This window comes from Protopterus annectens, chromosome 2.part2 (genome assembly GCF_019279795.1).
Source record: "Protopterus annectens isolate FY-2018-M chromosome 2.part2, PAN1.0, whole genome shotgun sequence".
Lineage (NCBI taxonomy): Eukaryota > Metazoa > Chordata > Ceratodontiformes > Protopteridae > Protopterus > Protopterus annectens.
In genome coordinates this window covers 275,718,385-275,738,689 of record NC_056730.1, presented here as the reverse complement: position 1 = coordinate 275,738,689, position 20,305 = coordinate 275,718,385, and the positions used below count along the sequence as shown (strand labels likewise).

Here is a 20,305-nt window from a genome sequence, read left to right as displayed (position 1 = left end):
GGAGTCCTGCTTCCTTTTACCTTTTACTCATCTTTTGACTTTGCTTAAATTATTTGCTGCCACAGCCTCTGTTCATTTGTTGCTTGCTGAGATAAATCATATATTCATACACTGAGAAGATCATAATAAAACTGAAAAGTGGGAGCATGATCTACAACATACAATGGGTTAAACAACTTTTCCTATGTGCAATGCAAAGCATTTCCTTATTTGGTTCTGCTCTGGGAGTTTGGCAAATTAACATTGATGAAGAAAGCTCTAGTTTGTGTACACTTACTATGCTTAGGAAGACAATGTTTCTTAAGATTTCCATGTATTTTTAAGTGCTTGGAGTGTTTCAAGAGCTGTAGTATAGATGGCTGAGTGGCAGAAAAGTCTTCACAAAAATTATTGGAGATGCATTGGTATGAGGTGTGACCAGAGAAGAACATGACCAAAGTCTGATTCAATTACTGAGAAGACTGAGAAAGTATAACATCAAGTTGAACAAGGATAAGTGTAAAAATTAGAGTTGCTGACCTGAGGTGAAAAAATAATCTTCTAACTTCAAAGGCCATGAAAACAGTTGATAGTAAAGTCATAGTTGTAGAAGAAATGCTTCCATTAGAACTTGACCAACTGCCTGTGATATTTCTTTGCATGGTACACCATTTACAAAGTTTATTTACAGATGTCAAAAATAAATGGGCCATTAAAGAGATTAATGGAAAAAGATGTAGACTGGTACTGGAATGAGGAACAAGAAAGCATTTCTCAACTGCGTATCTAGTGACAAAATGCCAAGAATGTAAATAAATATAATATATAAATAAATGGTCCTCTTATCATAAATGTGAGAGCTTATGATATAATGGCCAGAACTGTAAAAAATAAATTACAGTTCCAGCAATAAAAGAGAAACTTGCGACTCCCAACTACATGACTGAATTTTTTTTATTTTATTTACTTATTACTTATTACCTCTTAACTAAGTGAATGAGTTGTTCATATGATCCCTTTTCAGTTGCAATCCAGGCAGGCAGTCACATCTATATCTATATCTATATCTATATCGATATCTATATCTATATCGATATCTATATCTATATCTATATCGATATCTATATCTATATCTATATCTATATCTATATTTATATCTATATCGATATTTCTATCTATCTATCTATCTATCTATCTATCTATCTATCTATCTATCTATCTATCTATCTATCTAACTGGAGTCACAGATGACAGTTTCACAAGCAAGAAAAGTAGTATACCACAGGGCTGAGAGTTGGTCCATCTCCTATTTGACATTTGTTTCTCACATCTTAATGGCAGCACTCCAGATGCATGGTTGTCTAAGTTTCCAAATAACTAAGTGGGTGTTCTTATTCATTCTTCCATGGACGTACATTTGCTCCAAAATGGACTTAGAACCTATGGGAAATAGGTATAATTCCATGCAGCCCAAAAATTACCATAAACCAAGTAAGATACAACAGTCACATGTAGGATAACATTTTAAGACAGAGTACGTCTTGAGCCACGTAGAATGATGGCAAACTACTCCAGTTTTATAGAATACGTAATAATGTATTAAAAGCAACAAGAAAAGTTAAAAGCTAAGTGCTTTCATTTTTACATTCAAGAGGACTTCATCAGAGCTAATGAACCAACAAGTGAAACACTTGTATAACCATTAAAATCTCACGTGACCAATTATTTAAAACCAGAAAATATTTAAAGAAACAGCATCTCAGCAAATATATTTTTAACTTGCGTGTATAAAATTTAAGTGAAAATAGTGCTGGCAATATTAAATATCTAAGGAAAAGTCCTTTTATCCACAATGGATAAATGGTTCTTCAGTAATAATAAATACAACACAAACCAAAAAGAACCAAGCATGATTAAAAGTAAAGTAGTAATTAAAGTAAGCACTTTCAAACCTATAAATGGCACTTCATCAGGCCATAAAAAACATTTAAAATAGCAGTATTTAAATACCATCGGGACATAGCCATTAGTTCCCTCTAAAAGTTACATGATACAGGGACTCTGTGTTGAGGAGAAAGCTTTTCTGATGAGATTATGGTTTAAAGTAAATGTGTTTATGTATTTGTTTCCTAAGTAAATTTCATCAGAATAGGATTAAGAATTAAACTCGGTATAGATTCAAAATTCATAGATTCATAGGTTTGTGGGTCCAATTGTCAAGCGTTAGACTTATTAGCTATCTGCTATAACCATATGTGTCAAAACTATTTTTGAAGGTAGTTAATGACTGACTTCTAACTTCAAGTGGAAGCATATATTTTGGAATATACTATATAATGGGTCTGACATTTTTTCTTTTATTAACAGATACAGTTGTTCCTAAAAACCCTTTACATTTATATATGTATATAGCTTCATACAGTCCGTGGTACCTGCCCAAAATAAGCACAAGACTAACTCTATAAACAAGCCACCCTGGTGGAATTGAACATGAGCTGGTCATATAGCAAAAAGAAAAAAATCATGGCAAAAAATATAAAGTGCAATATGCAACAAGGTAAGAGGTTCCTCTGCAAGCTAAACAAACAACTCAGAGGGCTAACTAAGTTTATCAATGCAGCTAAATTTGTGGTAAAAGTATGTTTCGAGTTTTAACACAACCATGGGGCATTCTTCAGCTATGTCTGAAACCTTAAAGGCAATACATAACAATGCGCCAAACTAATTGTAAATGGAGTCAGCAACACTAAGCTAGAGGATATGGTAAATCTACTGGCAGATGCATTCAGCTCCAATTTTACTGTATTTTCAACCTCCAGACACCTCTCAAGAAATACTCCCAACTACAACTCCCCCAACTATCACTAGGGAGCAGGTCCTCAATGTGCCATGTCTAAAGCCAAACCCACAGCATCAATGGGAACTGATAACATCCAAGGATGCTTATTTAACAACAGGAAACATGATCCATATGGCTCACTAGAAGCACTGTTCATTCACAGACCCCCTACAGACTTCATCCCAAGCAAACAGTGGACCACAACTGTTATCCCTCTACACAAGCCCAGGCCAGCCATGGACCCAGGAAACTATTAACTCATAAGCCTGATTAGTCTCATATGTAAGGCCATGGAGAGAATAATCATGAACGTGCTAAACAATGGCATAAGAGACCTTCAGATATTGGATCCAACCCAGTTTGGTTTTGTCAAGAGCATGTCATGCCTACTCAACATGGTGGATTTCTTCAAGAAGGTCAACAAAGCAATGGATGAGAGCAAAACAGTGCATATTATCTACCTTGACATGACCAAAGCAAAACAATACCATCCAGGCACTGCAGACAAGCTCACAAAATTAGGTATAAACCCCTATGTCACCTGCTGGATAGCCAGATGGCTGACAGATAGGTCACAAGAAGTCAGGCTAGGTGAGTCTACTTCCACAAAATGACCAGCCACTATCAAGGTCCCCCAGGGCTTAGTGCTGAGTTTACTCCTTTTTGGCATCTATATCTCTGAAGTCAAGACCAATACCAAAGGACTCTGAATGATGACAGCAAACTAGGTGCAGTTATAAAATCTATCAAATACAAATCCTCCAAGAACACCTGACACAGACTAATACCTGATGTTAGAGTCACTGTCTAAAACTCAAAGCCAAAAAATTGATAATATTATCTTTTGGAAAGAAGACCACACCCTGGAAATTATGGCATTCATAATACACCCCTGAGATGTAGACCCTGTCATCAGGGATTTTGTAACACATGTAGAAGGTGACATGACCTTTTACCATCATGTGTCTAATGTAGTAAGGGAATCATTCTACACTACGCAACTTATAAGCAAGGGTATGGCATCTAGGTCTGGAGATGTAATAATAGTCATTCCTAATCAGACCAACCAGTGTGCACAATTCCACCTGCAGTATGTACCAGATCAAGCATATGCAATGTCTGGAGTGTTCTCAGGGGCTCCTCACAAAAAGAATACATGGTGGTAAAAACCTGTCCTATGTGGACCACCTGAAAGCCTCATCATTGTAGTCAGTCTCCTATGGCCTGCTGACAATGATTGATGCCTGTCATCCAAAGCAGCCTCTGATCTGGCCCTCATCCACCTGTTCCACATCCATAAAACAAATCGCATCAGAAATGCCTGATTTAGGGATCTGAAGTTCTGCAACATAAATAAGACATGTTGGGGCAGGTGTGTGTCTCAGAGACTACTCCTTCTCTGAAACAGGCTTCCAATCCATGTGAAGCAGAGTTCCTCACTGCACTTATTCAAGTGCTACATGGATCAGTGGATGGAGAATCCTAAATTTACCTATGATCTGTCACCTATGTTGCTACTAGAAAGAAGAAGCTTGTAAATGCTTAACCACTCATACTTAATTTATGTTGCTGTTGTCTTTCGGCTTTTCCTGGTTAGGGGTCACCACAGCGGAACTCCGGTCCGCTAATGATTGGCAGCAGATTTTGATGAACGCCGAGGTGTCAGCTCGATGTTCAACCTTCAACTAAGGCACGCCAATTTACGCATGTCTTTCGAATGCCCACCCAGTTTATACTGCCTATAAAATGAGCGGTATCATAACTTGTCATATACAGTTGAGAAGCACAGCTAGGCTTGAAAAAAGGTCCTTTCGGTTCATTAGTTTAGTAATCACCTACAAACCTTTGAACACACATGCATACACACACATATCTCTATATATATCTATATATATATATATCTATATATACATATATTATATATATATATATATATATATATATATATATATATATATATATATATATATATATATCAACGAGAAAACCACCACAATAATATGAGTAAGTGCAAGTCCAAAAATCAACAAACACAGCAGAAAGGCAGATAGGCAGATAAAAATACCCAAACGGATCAAAGTTATAGCATTTATAAAAATAACAAACTGACAGATAGAATTGCTTCCTCAGACCTTACAAATACAAATACCTCACTTCCTTTTAAGCATCAAAAAATTCAAACCAACCAATAAAACAACATCATATTATTTAAAGGCACAAGTGACAGCATAAAAGAAGTAATTCAAACAATATATATAAATGTAATAATGAAAACCCCATAATATAAAGAACCCCATATGGCAGATAAGGGGAGTCAAACAGTTATCACTGTCAGAGTAAGGTGCAGAGAGACCTAATGTTTCCTGAGTCCCCTGCCCCTCAATCTAGCAGTGATAGCTATATGATCATTCAGTCCTTTACCTAAATGTGCTCTCAACTTAATAATCCATCTCAAGTCCTTATTCTCAGTTCTATTTGGGATGTCACCCAACCTATCCTCTTCAGGTATCAGCTCAAATACATTAAATTTAAACTGATCAGTATCTCCAGTCTCCAATGCATGTTTTGCTATAGCACTATATGTGTGTCTTCTTTTGTAGCAATAAAAGTGATCTCTAATGCATTCACGCAATCTCCTGCATATTTTACCAATGTAGAATGATGAACAGCATGCACACCTGGCTAAATAAACAAGATTCCTGCTGTTGCAATCAGCTCCTGAATAGAAAGTAAAAATTCTCCCTGTATCAAGATGTTTAAATTCAGTGCCTTCATAAATATGTTCACAAAAATTGGAATGGTCACATATGACTGTGTTCAATGTTGTTCTCATCATATTGGAGTGTCTATCCATTGTGTGGTAGCATAACCTACATTTAAGGTTCCTCATGTTCTTGTACTGCACCCGTGGCTGTTCACCCACTATCTGAGCAATCTGGGCATCAGTTTGAAGTATCTGTCAATTCCTTCACAAAATATTCATTATTGCCCCATTATCTCTTGTGTATGCAAAAATAAATGGAACTTGATTACCTGACCTGGTATAGGTTCTATCATGTGGTACAGGTTTTGAAACATATTGTCTAGCTCTAGTGGTTCACACTTTCACTTCATATTGTTGTCTTTGGTGAAACAATTTGTTTACATGTGATTAAGTACAGCACTAACATCGTATAGTCATTGTTTTCGTGGACTAGTTATATGCCCTTTAAAATTAATGGACTGAATTTGCTTTTCCTGACTTTGATGTATACACTTTGATTATGTTTTAAAATGGTATCTAAAACTTTTCCTAGATCTTTAATGACAGTGTAATTTTTTATGATCTGATCATTTATTTTATATTCATAATTTATTCTCTTTTAGATAGGTGCAAAAATGTTATGTTTAGCAGCCTTAACGTTTAAATCATCACTACTGGTCCAACTCAGATAATTATTTTTAAGCATTCTGGAGAAATTTGCTGTATTTTACTAAAGCAAATTTATTACTCAGTTTGCCATCATCACCTTATTTTCCCACCTTTAAAATAATCCAATAAGAAATGGCACCAGTGTGAAAGCTAACACAGAGGTTTGAGGCTTTGTGTATAATGTCATGCTTCTATTGCGTTTACCCTGGGTTGAGACTGAAACAGGTCCAATGGGATTAGTGTTCTACTCCATTTAACTGCACGGTGGTCACTCGATCTACAGATCTAAACATGGTCTGTGACACAAACAAAACATGTTGGAGAGACAGATATGTATCTCACAGATTTCCCCTTCCCTGGAACAGGATTCTTATTCACATAAAACAGAGCCCTTCTCTGATGCTCTTCAAATGCAGTTTGGATGAGGAATCGTAAATTCACTCTCTGGGGTGGCACCCATGTCCCTTATGGACAGGGGCAGTCTGTAAAATATTCAAAGACATAGGCACAAATCTAAGGTATTATCTCACCCTTAAGGATCATAAATTGGACAATATTCTGATACTAATGGCCAGGCTTGTAAGGGCTCTTAGGCTGTTAGCCTAGTAATCTCCTATGAACCTATGCACCTACAAGTAAATAAGGCTATCAGTTTTAATGGAGCTGCTTTCTTTAGTTCAGGAGTTGATTCCCTCTACCTCCATTTGCCTACTATGTGAATCTGAGCAAGTCTCTTTACTAAACAGTGTTCAAAGTAACTAGAAAATTGGAACAGGCTCTTCAATGGTCTATTGGACTGTATGCCATGTATGTATGGGGCGGCGCAGTGGTGCAGCGGTTAATGCTGTCGCCTCACAGCAAGAGGTTCTCTGGTTCGATTCTCGGCTGGGGTGCCTTCTGTGTGGAGTTTGCATGTTCTCCCTGCGTTCGCGTGGGTTTTCTCCGGGTACTCTGGTTTCCTCCCACATTCTAAAAACATGCTTCTGGAGCATTTCTCCCCGGGCCTCCGCTGGAAACAGGATCTGTGGAACCTAGTCGGACTTTCCTGGTCAACAAATGTTAAATAAATAAATAAAATAAAAAATGTATGGAATATTATTAGTAACACCTGCTGGGATAGCAGATCATCTCTCCATCCTCAATGACTTACTTTGCCCTTTTGCTACATGAGTTAAAGCAGTACAATAAATAAGAGTAAATATGAGAAAAAAAAACATGATAAACAACAATCAAAGAAAGTAAAAATGCCAAGTATAAAGGCATGTTTTGAGAGTGAATAAATTATCAGAGAATAAAACACCTTTGAGCAGTCATAGATCAAAGAAAGAATGAAGGTCATTTTTACGGGATGGTGAGATATTGGTGACTGGGGACTGCACTGTAAGAAAAATTAATTGGGATAGATGGACACAACTGGAATTTAGTGGAGGAGGAAATGTGTTAGGTCTAATAGATAGGACAGAACAGATTAGAAAAAAGATGGTATCATATGACAGGAACTGACACATATACCTGTAGATATCAATAATACATCAGAAGATAATATGGTGGAAGTGATCTGAAAGAAAAAAGTACTGAAGGAAAAAACACAGGATGCAGGCAAAACTTTAATATTGCAGCAGATGCACAAAATATTAGCCACTAGAGATTAACAAAGAGTAGTTTAGAGCAGTTCAGCTTCTGGCTGAAGGGATGAGAGTGAAATGAATCTGTGTTACAGGGAGAACTTGTGAGAATGACAAATGAAACAGAGAGAAAAATGTCATTTCAGCACTGAAGGAATGGAAATTCTCAAGGTGAAGAAATATGTTAAGGCACAGGTACCTTTAAATTGAGAGGAAATGGTAGAGAGGCTGAACAGTGGATCATACGGTGATGTTTTTGAGAAAGGAATACAACTTGGTAGAATGAAGGATACCTACAGACCTGTGGGGGAGAAAATCAGAGGTAAATAAGATGTGCAGGAGGATAACCTCTTGTAAAAGTAGGACTATGGTAAAAACGGGGTACAGCAGCCCACTACACTGCTGGGAAGAATATATACAGTGGTGATGACAGAAACTGGTGCCAACAGCAAGAGAAACTGGGGATATTCTGGTGCTGGTGTATGTCTTTTTTCTAGAAATGTTCATTTGATAACGATAAGGGGGTGACAGTATCTGGTACTGGCAGAAATGAAATGCCCTTGTGTGGTAAATAAGGATCATGTTGGTTAAAGTTGGGGGGGGGGGCAGAGGGACTGTCAGTTATCAGGCAATTAAGTTAAAATAAAAATAAAACCAGATGGTACCTATTATAAAACTAGATTTCAGATGCAATAAGAACAAAATAATCTTTTGAAACTTTCTGCAGAGCTGACATTAGCCCTGTGACTTAAAATGCAGCATTATTCTGGGTATGTTTGTGCATGATACCCTTTAAAATGATACACTTAAAAGGCATACAAAATTACAGCTTTTACCAATACTGGACAACATTAACAGGAAGGATGCATTGCTAGGATGTACCTGATAGAGAATTAGCTATTGTGAAGGAAGGTAAATAACTAAACAGAATGTGGGAAGTTATCATGAAGGTAGAGACAGTAAGGGGGTGAATGGTGACTTTTATAAAGAGTGAAACTTCATGAATGGTAGAATCTGCTTGAATACTGATTTCTGAAAGAGATAAATGAAATCTGAAGCAGACTGAAAATTGTGTTGTAAAAGGTAATAAAATGAAATTATATGAATCTCAGAGTGAGAGGCAAAATAGCAACTCAGCAGCGAATGCTTTAAGTTTAATACACATTACAGCTAGAATAAAAATGCTGAAGAACATAAGGCAAATTAATTCAAATGATAGAAAACAATTGAGAACAGTGGCCTTGCTACAGATTAAGGAAATATGAACTGAGTAAGGACACCACTGAACTAAAAAGACTGATAAATGTCAGCTATTTTAACAACAGAGGTGATTGACAATTGAGAAATGTTACAGTCTAAGCCTGGGAACTGCATAAGTAAAAATGCTGTAGAACTATACTAAATACACCAGCGACCAATACAAAAAGAAACATGAGTTATCCAACACTTGAATAAGTGACAAAGAGAATGAATGAAGCACAAGTATTGCCCAAAAATAAAGGCTAAAAATAAAACTATAACAAGGTGTTGAAAACATGAGCCAAAAATAAGAGACAGAAAGAAAATGTAGAACATTATCCAGTGAGTATAGAGGAGGTGATGAGATTCCCAGCAGGACTTGTGCTGCAGCAGGAAATGATATTTCCCAAATGAGGCATAGCCAAGGTAATGTGGTATGGCTGATAGCTCCAGTACTCAGCTGCATGTGAAGTGAATCTCTCTAAAGGACAGAGACTTTTGTTAAATCTACCACAACCAAGGATGCCTAATGCATTGCTCACATTGTCAGGTACTATATCAGTTGTCATTAACCATTACTGCAAAGGTTATCTTTTCCTACCGTTATGCTACACAAGATGTTATGCTTTCTGTCACTGATGTAAGGTAATATTTAAGCAGCAGTAAAAATTGTAAAAAGTGTATATTTCATATTCTCACAAAACAGCAATAAATACACACTGGAAAGCTTAAAAAATCCTTCAGAAGGATTAGAATGACACACTTGTTGAATCCGTGCAAAAATCATTTAAAGAGTAACATCATTACATACAGCCATTTATTTTATTTATTCATTTTTTTTGATAACTTAATAGATGGATTAGTCCAAAGACCCCTTTAAACTAAAACTCAGGCACAAGGTAATTACAGTTCTGAGTTCCATGCTTTCAGTTTACAGCACTTGTTTGACATACAGTTAGTGACATACAAGGGTCTTTTTCTCACGTTTGTGTGTTTGTGTGTGTGTGTGTGTGTGTGTGTGTGTGTGTGTGTGTGTGTGTGTGTGTGTGTGTGTGTGTGCGTGTGTGTGTGTGTGTGTGTGTGTGTGTGTGTGTGTGTGTGTGTGTGTATGCATGTGTATGTGTATAAAATGCATGCATATTCAAAGGGTTGCGCACACACACACACACACACACACACACACACACACTCCCATAAAGCATCCACACTGCTAAGGTAGAACTGAATGGGTGTACAATGTCAAAAGTCAGCATTCACTTTTCTTTTTCACTTCATACCTCACAGCATACCTCTCAACTGTACAGATTTTCACAGAATGTCCAGATTTATGACTCATATTTTTAGTCTGTCCCTTGTAAAATTTGTGTTTTTATCTGGCAAATCACTGAGTATTGAAGTCACTTAATAATTAAATTAATTTGAATTGCAGATTTAGATATAAATCAGAAAATGCATGCTATTTCAAAACCTGTAATTCTAGCTACTTTCTAAGTTTGTAAGACCAATATTTAAAATCTGTCCCTATTTTTGAGCCTTTGTTCCCCCCAAAATTTTATGCTTTGTCGAGATTTCTTGCACTAAGAGATTGAGAGGTATGCCTCACAGAGTGCAGTTGAGGTATACATTTAATCTCTGCACCACACTGTTTCAGTCATTTCAAAAAGTTCTGGAAAAGTGCACACAGCCAATTCGCATTAGCTATGCTCCTGGGGTGCTAACTTTGCATGCAGCCTTCTCTGATGAAAATGGTGTAGTGCTATGAACTTCAGCATTCTTACTGCACTGGAGGTACAACTGTCTGCAAATCAAAAATTCCATATTGCATCAACAAACCTGCCAGAAACAGGTTTGCACATTGTGATATGAATTTTTCAAAATCTAAGCCTGTCTTTTCACTTTGCTGTGATAAAGGAGTTCTTTTTCGAGCAGGTGTGTTGATCTTTCATAAATAAAGACATCCATCAAAGAGGGTTGGTTATATGATAATGTATGATGAAAGTTGTCATGTTGGTTTCTGCTATGTGACTATCAAGATGTGTGTTTTTGCAGAGGAAGCTTGAGATTCATAACTTAATAGCAGCCTGCTTTGCTTACATTGCAAGAGTGAGTGTGTGGTAAGATAACCTGTCATTCCAACACAGAACGTTAACAATTGCCTGTGCCACTGTATGCAGAACAGCAATAAATACATTACATTTTTAAAATTCATGAAGGCCCACATGTACATTGATTGCATTCTCCTGAAGATAATAGGAGATGATATTGCAGTGGGTTAACCAATCTGAGACACTGTTTATTTGCAGTGCACCTTAGGAAGGGTTTAGAATGTCTCTGGTCATACTGAACAGTTTTTAAATTGCCTTTACTTCTTGCAGTTTAATTTTGTTATAGTAATGTTTTGCTAGTTTATTGAGGTATTTTAATTGCTGAACAGTTATGAATTAAAGTTTCTCACAGTTAGTGATGTTATAAAATTTGTAGTTATTTAATGGCTAAGAATAATCTAAATTACCATTTTGGGCTGTTGACTGCATACTGAATTCTATCATAAGAATACTATATTGTGTAAGTTAACATACAATAAAATACCATCAGAGATGTTATTTCATGTAAATGTTTATGCAGAAAAATGCCAAAATCAGTTAGTTAAAAATTAATTTTTCATTTTCTTACAGTCTTGTAGTCCGAAGTCATCCAGTAAATTCTGGGCTAGTGGTGAAACTACAAAACCAACTATATCTTCTTGACCCAGTGTGTTTATTGCTGTGAACTGTCTGCAAGATTATGGTTGTTATTATTTCTACACAGGCCACGTAGTGGATGATACATTCACTAACCATTATCATAGTCAGTAAAATGGCAGTAACTGAGTCATTTTCCATTTCCTTAGTATTTAACTTATTTGGGTAAGTTCGTAACAGTTTCTGCCAAGTGTGCAGTATAAGCAGAAAGAGACATCTTTGCTGGTGTTTATTTCAATTGCTTTGGACCTTCTATAGCAAATGTTTGAAAAAAAAAATTTTTAAACTGTAAGAATCCTAACTTAAACATAATGATACTGCTCTAAATAGAATGATACAGATCTTTCCGAGAATCTGGAATGCTGTCGAACTCCATAGCTACAACAGTAAAATATGAAACCTGTTGGTAGTAATAAAAGATGAAGGAAGATTGGGAAGGAAGTGCAAGTAAGAGTTGAGGTGAAAGTTATCATAAGACAACAGTGGGGGCTATGACAGCAGAAGTGGAAAGGATGGACAATGTGAAGAAGGATTTATGAATGAACTAAGAAAAATGGTAAGAAATTCAAGCCACTTGGGTCTGTAGCACTATAAAGTATAAAACACTGACTGACTCTAAGCCACACAACTCAAGTTTTAATAGTGTCATAGTCAGGAGGAGATGGATTGGAGATGATGGAAGTGAATGTCCAATACAGTTTGTCCATCATAGACGAGGGGCAGATGCCTATCTGGTGTTGCACCATTAGCAAGCATATGTCTGCAGGCACTGAAATGTCATAAAGACTGGAGAACATGGGATGTGAGCTATTACTTTTGTGACAATAACCCTCAGTAGCATGTTACAGAGGTATAAACGTGCACAAGGAAGGGTTGCTTGACGCTTGTGGTGATGCAGGTACACATTCCAGCCACTCAGAGTTGGAGTTAGACATATTAAATCCCCACAGTCTGCATCACTAGATACAGATGTGGGCATAGGCAACCTTCATGTCTGCCTGCATGACTGACCACTCTAATCTGCTTCATGTCATATGCTGGCCATGCCCTGATGTCAAGGTAATAAAAGGGTTCAAGGACAGCAGGAGACAGCTTTATGGTTGACAGACAGTGACAAAAACATATAGAAAAAAAGAATCTAGGAGGACCTACTGTTTACATCATGGCCTAGGACAAGAAAGAAATTTCTAGGGTACAGCATATGGCCAAAGATAAAAGGGGAAAAAAATAGAATGAAAATCATTTTGAGACATTAGAGATGATTGAGATCTGGAAAAGGCATAGCAGTGGAAGAATAAACAGTTGAAAAGGATATGTACATCAGCATGGTGTAAAGGAAATGAGTGGACAGAAGCAAAAGGGAGAGAAGATAATACCATGAACAGGAAAGGAAAGCCCAAAAGTAGGGTTATGAAGCACAATATTTGGAAATGTGTTTAAAGAGCCAATGGAGAAAGAAAAGAAGAGTTAGGTAAAAGAAGAAGGGCTGTTTCTGGAAGAGAAATGCAGGAGGAAGAAAAAGTAAATTTTTCCACAGATTAATGGAAATGTAGCCAGTTCATGATTAACAGATGACAGTGTGAAATAGGTGCTTTTAATAATGGTGTGCAATAGTAGCACAAAAGGAACATGACCAGTATTTGATAAGTGGGGAATGAAAAGCAGTTATCCTCCATCCAGCTCACCTCAGTAAGAAGAGACAACACAGATACTGAAATACGGAGAGCAAAAAGCAGGAATTATCCACTTTCCTGTAAATGTGAGTGAAAAAGAAGACTGCAGAAAACTGATAAACCAGAAAATACATTTTGCACATAAGTGGAAAATTCAAAACACTTTAAGTATTTTCCATGTTGTAGGTTTAATCAGACTCAAAACCTCATGTGCCCTACTATCCATAACATAGGTGTAGCATACCTTTAACCTTATAAAGTGGTAGAGTGCATATCACAAAAATGGACAGTGTGCTCCAATATCCTGACTGTAAATAAAGCTTTTCTTTACCTTTCCCTTACCATATTCAGCTTTAGAAAATCAATGATTATTTATAGTAATGTTAATATGATTTGTAAAAATTATACACAAAGTAATACCTAAAACTTTCTTTATAATCTACACATCTATATCATATCAGCCCTGAAAAATCTGCAAGTGATGGTTAACAACTGAGTATCCTACAAAATTCTGCTTGTAAAAAAAACCCAGTTATAATGCAGATCTTTTTTTTTTACTTGTGAAAATATTTCTGTATCCTATCAGGCCTTCTTAAATCATTAATTCAAACAATAACTTACTTATGCAAAGCCATTTTGGAATATATCCAAATTAGCTAGTATGTGGATGCTTAGAAAACTGGGGATGGTTTTTCCAAACATGTCCCAGTAACAAAGATCAAACAAATGGATTTATAGTTCACAGGATTACAAAAGACACCACATTTAGGGTTGGAAATCACATTTGCTCATTTCCATATATTTGGTATATAACAAAACTCGGGACACCTTTGAAACAAATTTATAATACAGGAAGCTATGTGATCATGATCCCAGGAGGAAAATAACAATCGGTGTCATCCAAACTAGCTAAAGTGTTACTTGTGACCCTTCTAAGGGCTAGAGATAACAATTTCATTGATAATATGAAAATTCCATCTGCTGAACTTTTCCCCTATTGCTTTTCTTTGCTTATAGTATTTGCTATGGCACCATATGTCACAAACTAGTAGGCAGGCCACAGACTAGTAGGCAGTTATCATACACATTGTGGTAATGAATACATTTAGTTATTACGCAGAGTAACTAGATCAGCTAATTAATTACAATCTTCAAATTAAAGAAAAGATAGAGAAACTTACAGATTGAGAGACATATTGAGGTATAAAAGTTAAATAAAAATTTCCTGTGTGTATCATTATTTATCACTATTTATTCTGTTTTCCAGAAAGTAAAATTATATCACATATAAATTGGAGGCAATACTCCAGGCAGTATGCAGCCTAACAATATAATTTTAAAGACTGTTTCTAGTATCTGTTAAAAAGATTAAAAATAAAATACTTATGTAGCAGTGCTAATTAGTTCTGGAAACTGTATGTTTGGTTTGAGTTTGCTGATGCAGATTTAGCGTTGGTTCGTTTAATAACCATAGTACTATACAAACTGTATTGCATTTCAAAAATTAGCCAACTTACATGGCAATGCATGTGTTAACAACTGACTGAAATATTTATCATATAATATAATTTAGCAACTTACATTTTGGAGTCCTCCCAAACAGCACAGTATGGATTCAAGGTACCCTTAAATAAAATAAAAAAATAAAAGAATATTAAAACTACTGCATTTTGATTCTGTTTAGTTTGATAAAACAATGAATATAATTAACATTTTGTGCCATCTGTTGTTATCATGCAATAGCAACACTAGAGAAAATGTACTACATCATATGATAATAACATACTGTGTCACATAATAGAAAACAAGATATGAACATCAATTCCAGCATAAAAAGGTTAAAGTCAATGGCCTGCAGGGCTAAGCAATAATGGTAGCTGGATTTTACAGAAATTACTTCTCAAGGCACAAATGTAGACTTGTCAACATCAGTATGATCACAGTTAGGGACCACAAGGATGAATGTCGGCAATAAAATTAGAAACACTGCTGGATCCAAGGCAAACACAATTAAACCTCTATGTCAAATAAAATTATCCTTGATTTCATCTTTTGCACTATATGAAAAAGAATTCTGCAGAGGACATAAATGATGCAATTTAGATGCAGGTGATCCCATCTGATGGCTGAAAATTATAAAAACGTGCATCTGTGTGAAGGCATTAATCAACTTTTACTTTATCGTTACATTATCGTTTGCTATGAAAAGTGCAGCTTTTCTTCAATGGGAGTACATTCTATAAACACATTTGCTGAAATTCTAAGTAGCTCAGATTTCATATATTTATAAACCTGTCCCAAAGTACTCCTTGGAATTTAATGAAACACACCTAACCCAAAAGATTTAATAAAATGTTTTCTCTACAAGTAAATTACTTAAATTGCTAAATGAACTTGACAGTGGAATGCATCTTGCCAAGTGATGCTAATTACGCAGTGGTATACATAACTGATTTAAGACAGTGGAATTTCCTCAGCAATCATAGATTTCTACAGTATAGTGCTAAATCCCCCTTTGCAATGATGACACATACATGGGATAGTGCAGTGTAGTATAAATACTCATATTTTTGCCATATTGCAAACTAAATGGAATTATTCCCAAAAGTTGCTGACTTATTCAATGATATGTAGGTGATTGTCATTGTGTACCTAGAAACAATGTTCAATAGTTTAAGTTTCAGTAATATCTCATTTTGGTCAATTCCAGCTATACAATTGTGCTTTTTCATTCTGTATTTGCTGTTACAATTGTATTTCTTATACGGATTTTTAGTAATGAATATTTTATTTGGGCAAACATGAGCTTGCATGCCTTTGTTTAACACATACAATAATGACACATTTTCTTTAATTTGCCATTCACAGTTACATGAAATATAATGGTCATTCCTTGCATGTCACCTATTGAGGATGTGCTTCCAAACCAAAACTATCCAAACCTTCTAAACTTTTATCACCTATTGCAATCCGCAAGCAAACTGCTAGATGTATGGGATCAAGTAAAGCTAAGAAAATATTCAGAGACAGTAGCATTTAGAACCAGTGTGAGAAAAACATAATACAAATGAGGGAATAATAAGATATAAATCAGGAACATGTAAAAAATCTGCAAATACCCCATGCAAAATAAGGTGCTCTTCCCATAGTTATGTGATCACTTTCTGATACAAGTACACCCTGTGCATATGGTTATAAAAAGTGAATCTGTGCCTTTTCTATTCACTTTGAAATTCATGAAGATGCTTGCTCTCACTGCCTTTCTTCTTGTATCTTGCTGTGAGTTGCTCATCTCACTTATACTAAAACCCAGTGCTAAAAGCAATGCTCACCCACCTAGGAGAAGACATAAGTAAATGATTATGTACCTCAATGCTAAATATCAATTACTGGAGAGGTTTAGAGTGGACAGTGATACAATATGCAAAAAACTAAAATTTTCTCCAACTAATAAAACAGCCGGTGCACAAACGCAGTATAAACCAAACAAAAAGAAACACGAGCTGTACCACAGCAACGTAATTTATTGGTATAGTGAGTGCTTTCAGGGTTCCAACCCCTTCATCAGACTACATGTAAAAGAACACTGCAAAGTTTAAATAATGCCATTAATTAAGAACAATCAACATTTAAAAGTACAGTAGCATCAATACACTTAAAACCAATATGACTTACTTTCAAAAATCAACTGTAATAGATACAATACAAAATAAATACTCATATACACGCACACACACACACACACATATATATATATATATATATATATATATATACATATATATACACACATATATATACACACAGACACACACACACACACACACACACACACACACACACACACACACACACACACACACACACACACACACACATATCCATATTTTACACTTATACAAATCTGTACAAACCCTACATATAAATAGCAATCCTAAATAATAAACAAATATTCAATGGAAAATGTCTAAAAAACAATTTAGTGTTTCAATGGCTTAGTCTTTAAGAAAGGTTTCAAAGACACCTTATTATTTAAACCAGGAGGTTTATCAGCACTGAATAACATAATCCATCTCTGTTCAGCAGCTTTCATATGGTTCACTAAATCATCTCCTCTGTTGTTATTAAATAAAATTTCCAAGACTAAAAATTTAAATATATGGTAAGATCCTTCTTTCATATTGTACATAGCCAGAGCACAACTCTTTACAATTTCTAATGCCACAATAGTGTTCCAGTATTCTATCTTTAAGACGTCTGCTTGTTTTACCAATATAGAATGAAAAACGTATCACACGGTATGCTAAGTAAACAACATTTGACATCTTACAATCTGCATAGTGGGTACTATTAAAGCTACAACCTATATGGGTATGTGTAAAACCACTGCCTATGTGAATGTGTGTACAGGCTATACAACCTCTGCAGGCATAGGTGCCTATCCTGTCTGACTTACTCAAAATATTGGGTGCATCAGACCTATAGCATAAATGGCTTTTTAAAGTTCTGTTGTTTCGGAATGTAAAATTCGGTCTATCATCAATCACATCCTTTAATCCATCAACTGTGGAAAGAATACCCCAATTCCTATTAATAACATCACAAACTGTACTGATATTGCTGGCAAAAGTCAGTGGCATCCTTAATTTATTACTACTTACATCTTTATATGCACTTACACTGCTAACTTCTATATTATTGGTGGAGCTCGAGACTACTCTGTCTCTAAAATAAGGTTTACAACGGTCACCCCTAGTCTTCCAAGCTTCATCTATATGCCTATCATCATTTGGCTAAGAACTCAGATTTTAGTTTCTGGAGTGCTACATGTAACTGTTCATCATCATTGTAGAGCTACATTACTCTAAACACTTGCCCTTTAATCACATTGCGTTTAGAATGGTTTGGATGCATACTTGTATTGTGCAAGAAATTATTCTTTCTAACAGACTTTCTATAAAGACTAGTCTTAACATTATTTAATTGGTCTTTACTCACCTTCACATCTAAGAACTTAATTTCATGGAGAGAGTACCTAAATGTGAATCTGAGAAAGTCAAATAGCGAATGAATTCATTCAACTCCAATTCAGTACCCTGCCACAACAAAAAAATATCATCCACAAACCTAGTGTACCAGACTATGTATTTGGGTTTGGAGGGTGACTTAATGGTTATGGTGTTTGCCTTACAAACAAAAGGTGCAGGGTTTGAGTCTCACAAGGGATAATTGGCTAGGCTTAAAATGGCTCGCAAGGGTAGTTAGCTTAGTACTAAACTATGAACCTATGAACCTATGTACTGTATGACTCATTAGAGAAAACAAAGGAATGTTCCCAATGTACCAAAGAAAGGTTGGCATAGTTATTGGCACAAGCTGTCCCCATAGCTACACCAACCTTCTGAATGTAGTAATCACTACCAAAAATAAAGATGTTGTTATTCAAAATAATATCCAGCAGGGTGCAGATTAAACCATTTTTCTTAGGTGTGATACCTGCATTACTTAACACCTCTCTCACATCATCTATGTCCTATTGATTATGAATAATCGTAAACAGTGATTCTATATCTAATGTTACAAAAAAAACATTCAGCTTGTACAAGGGCCCATTTCGAACTAAGTGTCTCTAAAAAAGTTTTGGTGTCTTTAAGAATACTATCACAGCCATCAAGTAAAGGATGTAAATTCTTTTCAGCGTATATAGCTACATAATTTTAATTAAGAATTTTAAACAATATATATATATATATATATATATATATATATATATATATATATATATATATATATATATATTATATTTATAGGTATTTATTTATATATATATATATATATATATATATATAGGTTTTATGTATTTTGTATACAGCTCATTATTCTACTTATAAATAGTTGAGTACTGCACAGTTGCTTGGACTTTTTTATTTTATGGCTGCAGAGTTTTAAAAGTTAATTGGTTTTGATCACATGCTTAATTGATTGTAATTTGGAGTGATTTAAAAGAGTGTATTTTTAATTATGTTTTGTATCTGATGAAGTTTAGCCAAGGTGCTAAACGAAAAGTGCTTCATTTTATGTAAGTTTTCTTTTTATTTTTGCTGTTTTACAATAAAGTGGGTTACTGGCCGACTGAGAAGACTTCTGTACTTTGGAGCACATGATTCTCATATCTGCCATACAAACTCACTGCATCACCACTTCCTATATGTTAGGATTCTCAGGGTCACTTATCAGGTAAATGCAAACTATTATAATGTTGCTAACCATTATCATTTCTCTGTCTATCAAGTGATACAGGTGGTATTAAGAAATCACCCTCTGTTTTGTTATCTGACCTTGCCCTATTTTGCTTTCCAGGTGTTGCAGGCTACCCACTCAAGCCTAAGTTAATGGCACCTGTCTGTAACCCTCAGGAACCTGCTGAGGAGCACTTTATTGATGCCATGTCCCAGCCATGGATAGTGATTGACAGAGTGTTGGCTCTGCTCAAAGCCCATTTTCATTGCCAGGATGAGTCAGGGGGAGGGATCATCAGTATGAGCCTGCTACATCACCAGCTGTATTTTGCACAACTACCATAGCCAGTCACTGACAGTGGCAGTACCATTACCTCTATTGTTTATTCCATCGGTGAAAATGCTGATGGTGACAGCAGTAACCAAGGCACCAACTCAGTTTTGAAAAAAAAACTTTTTATTCAGATGATGGATATTTTTTCAAAACTAAGTTGGTTGCTTTTTTTAAAACTAAAGTGGCTACTTTATTCCTCCAAGAGGAGGTTTATGTCACTACAG

General features: G+C 35.6%; 1 protein-coding gene across 1 annotated transcript in view; it reads right to left on the bottom strand.

Moving 5' to 3' along the window:
• The window catches only part of ADGRB3 (adhesion G protein-coupled receptor B3), a 3,555,978-nt gene that overhangs the window by 1,148,516 nt on the left and 2,387,157 nt on the right, over positions 1-20,305 (bottom strand). The window contains exon 16 of the mRNA XM_044063870.1: positions 15,090-15,133. Coding sequence (XP_043919805.1) covers positions 15,090-15,133 — 44 coding nt within the window. The remainder of the gene's footprint in view (positions 1-15,089; positions 15,134-20,305) is intronic.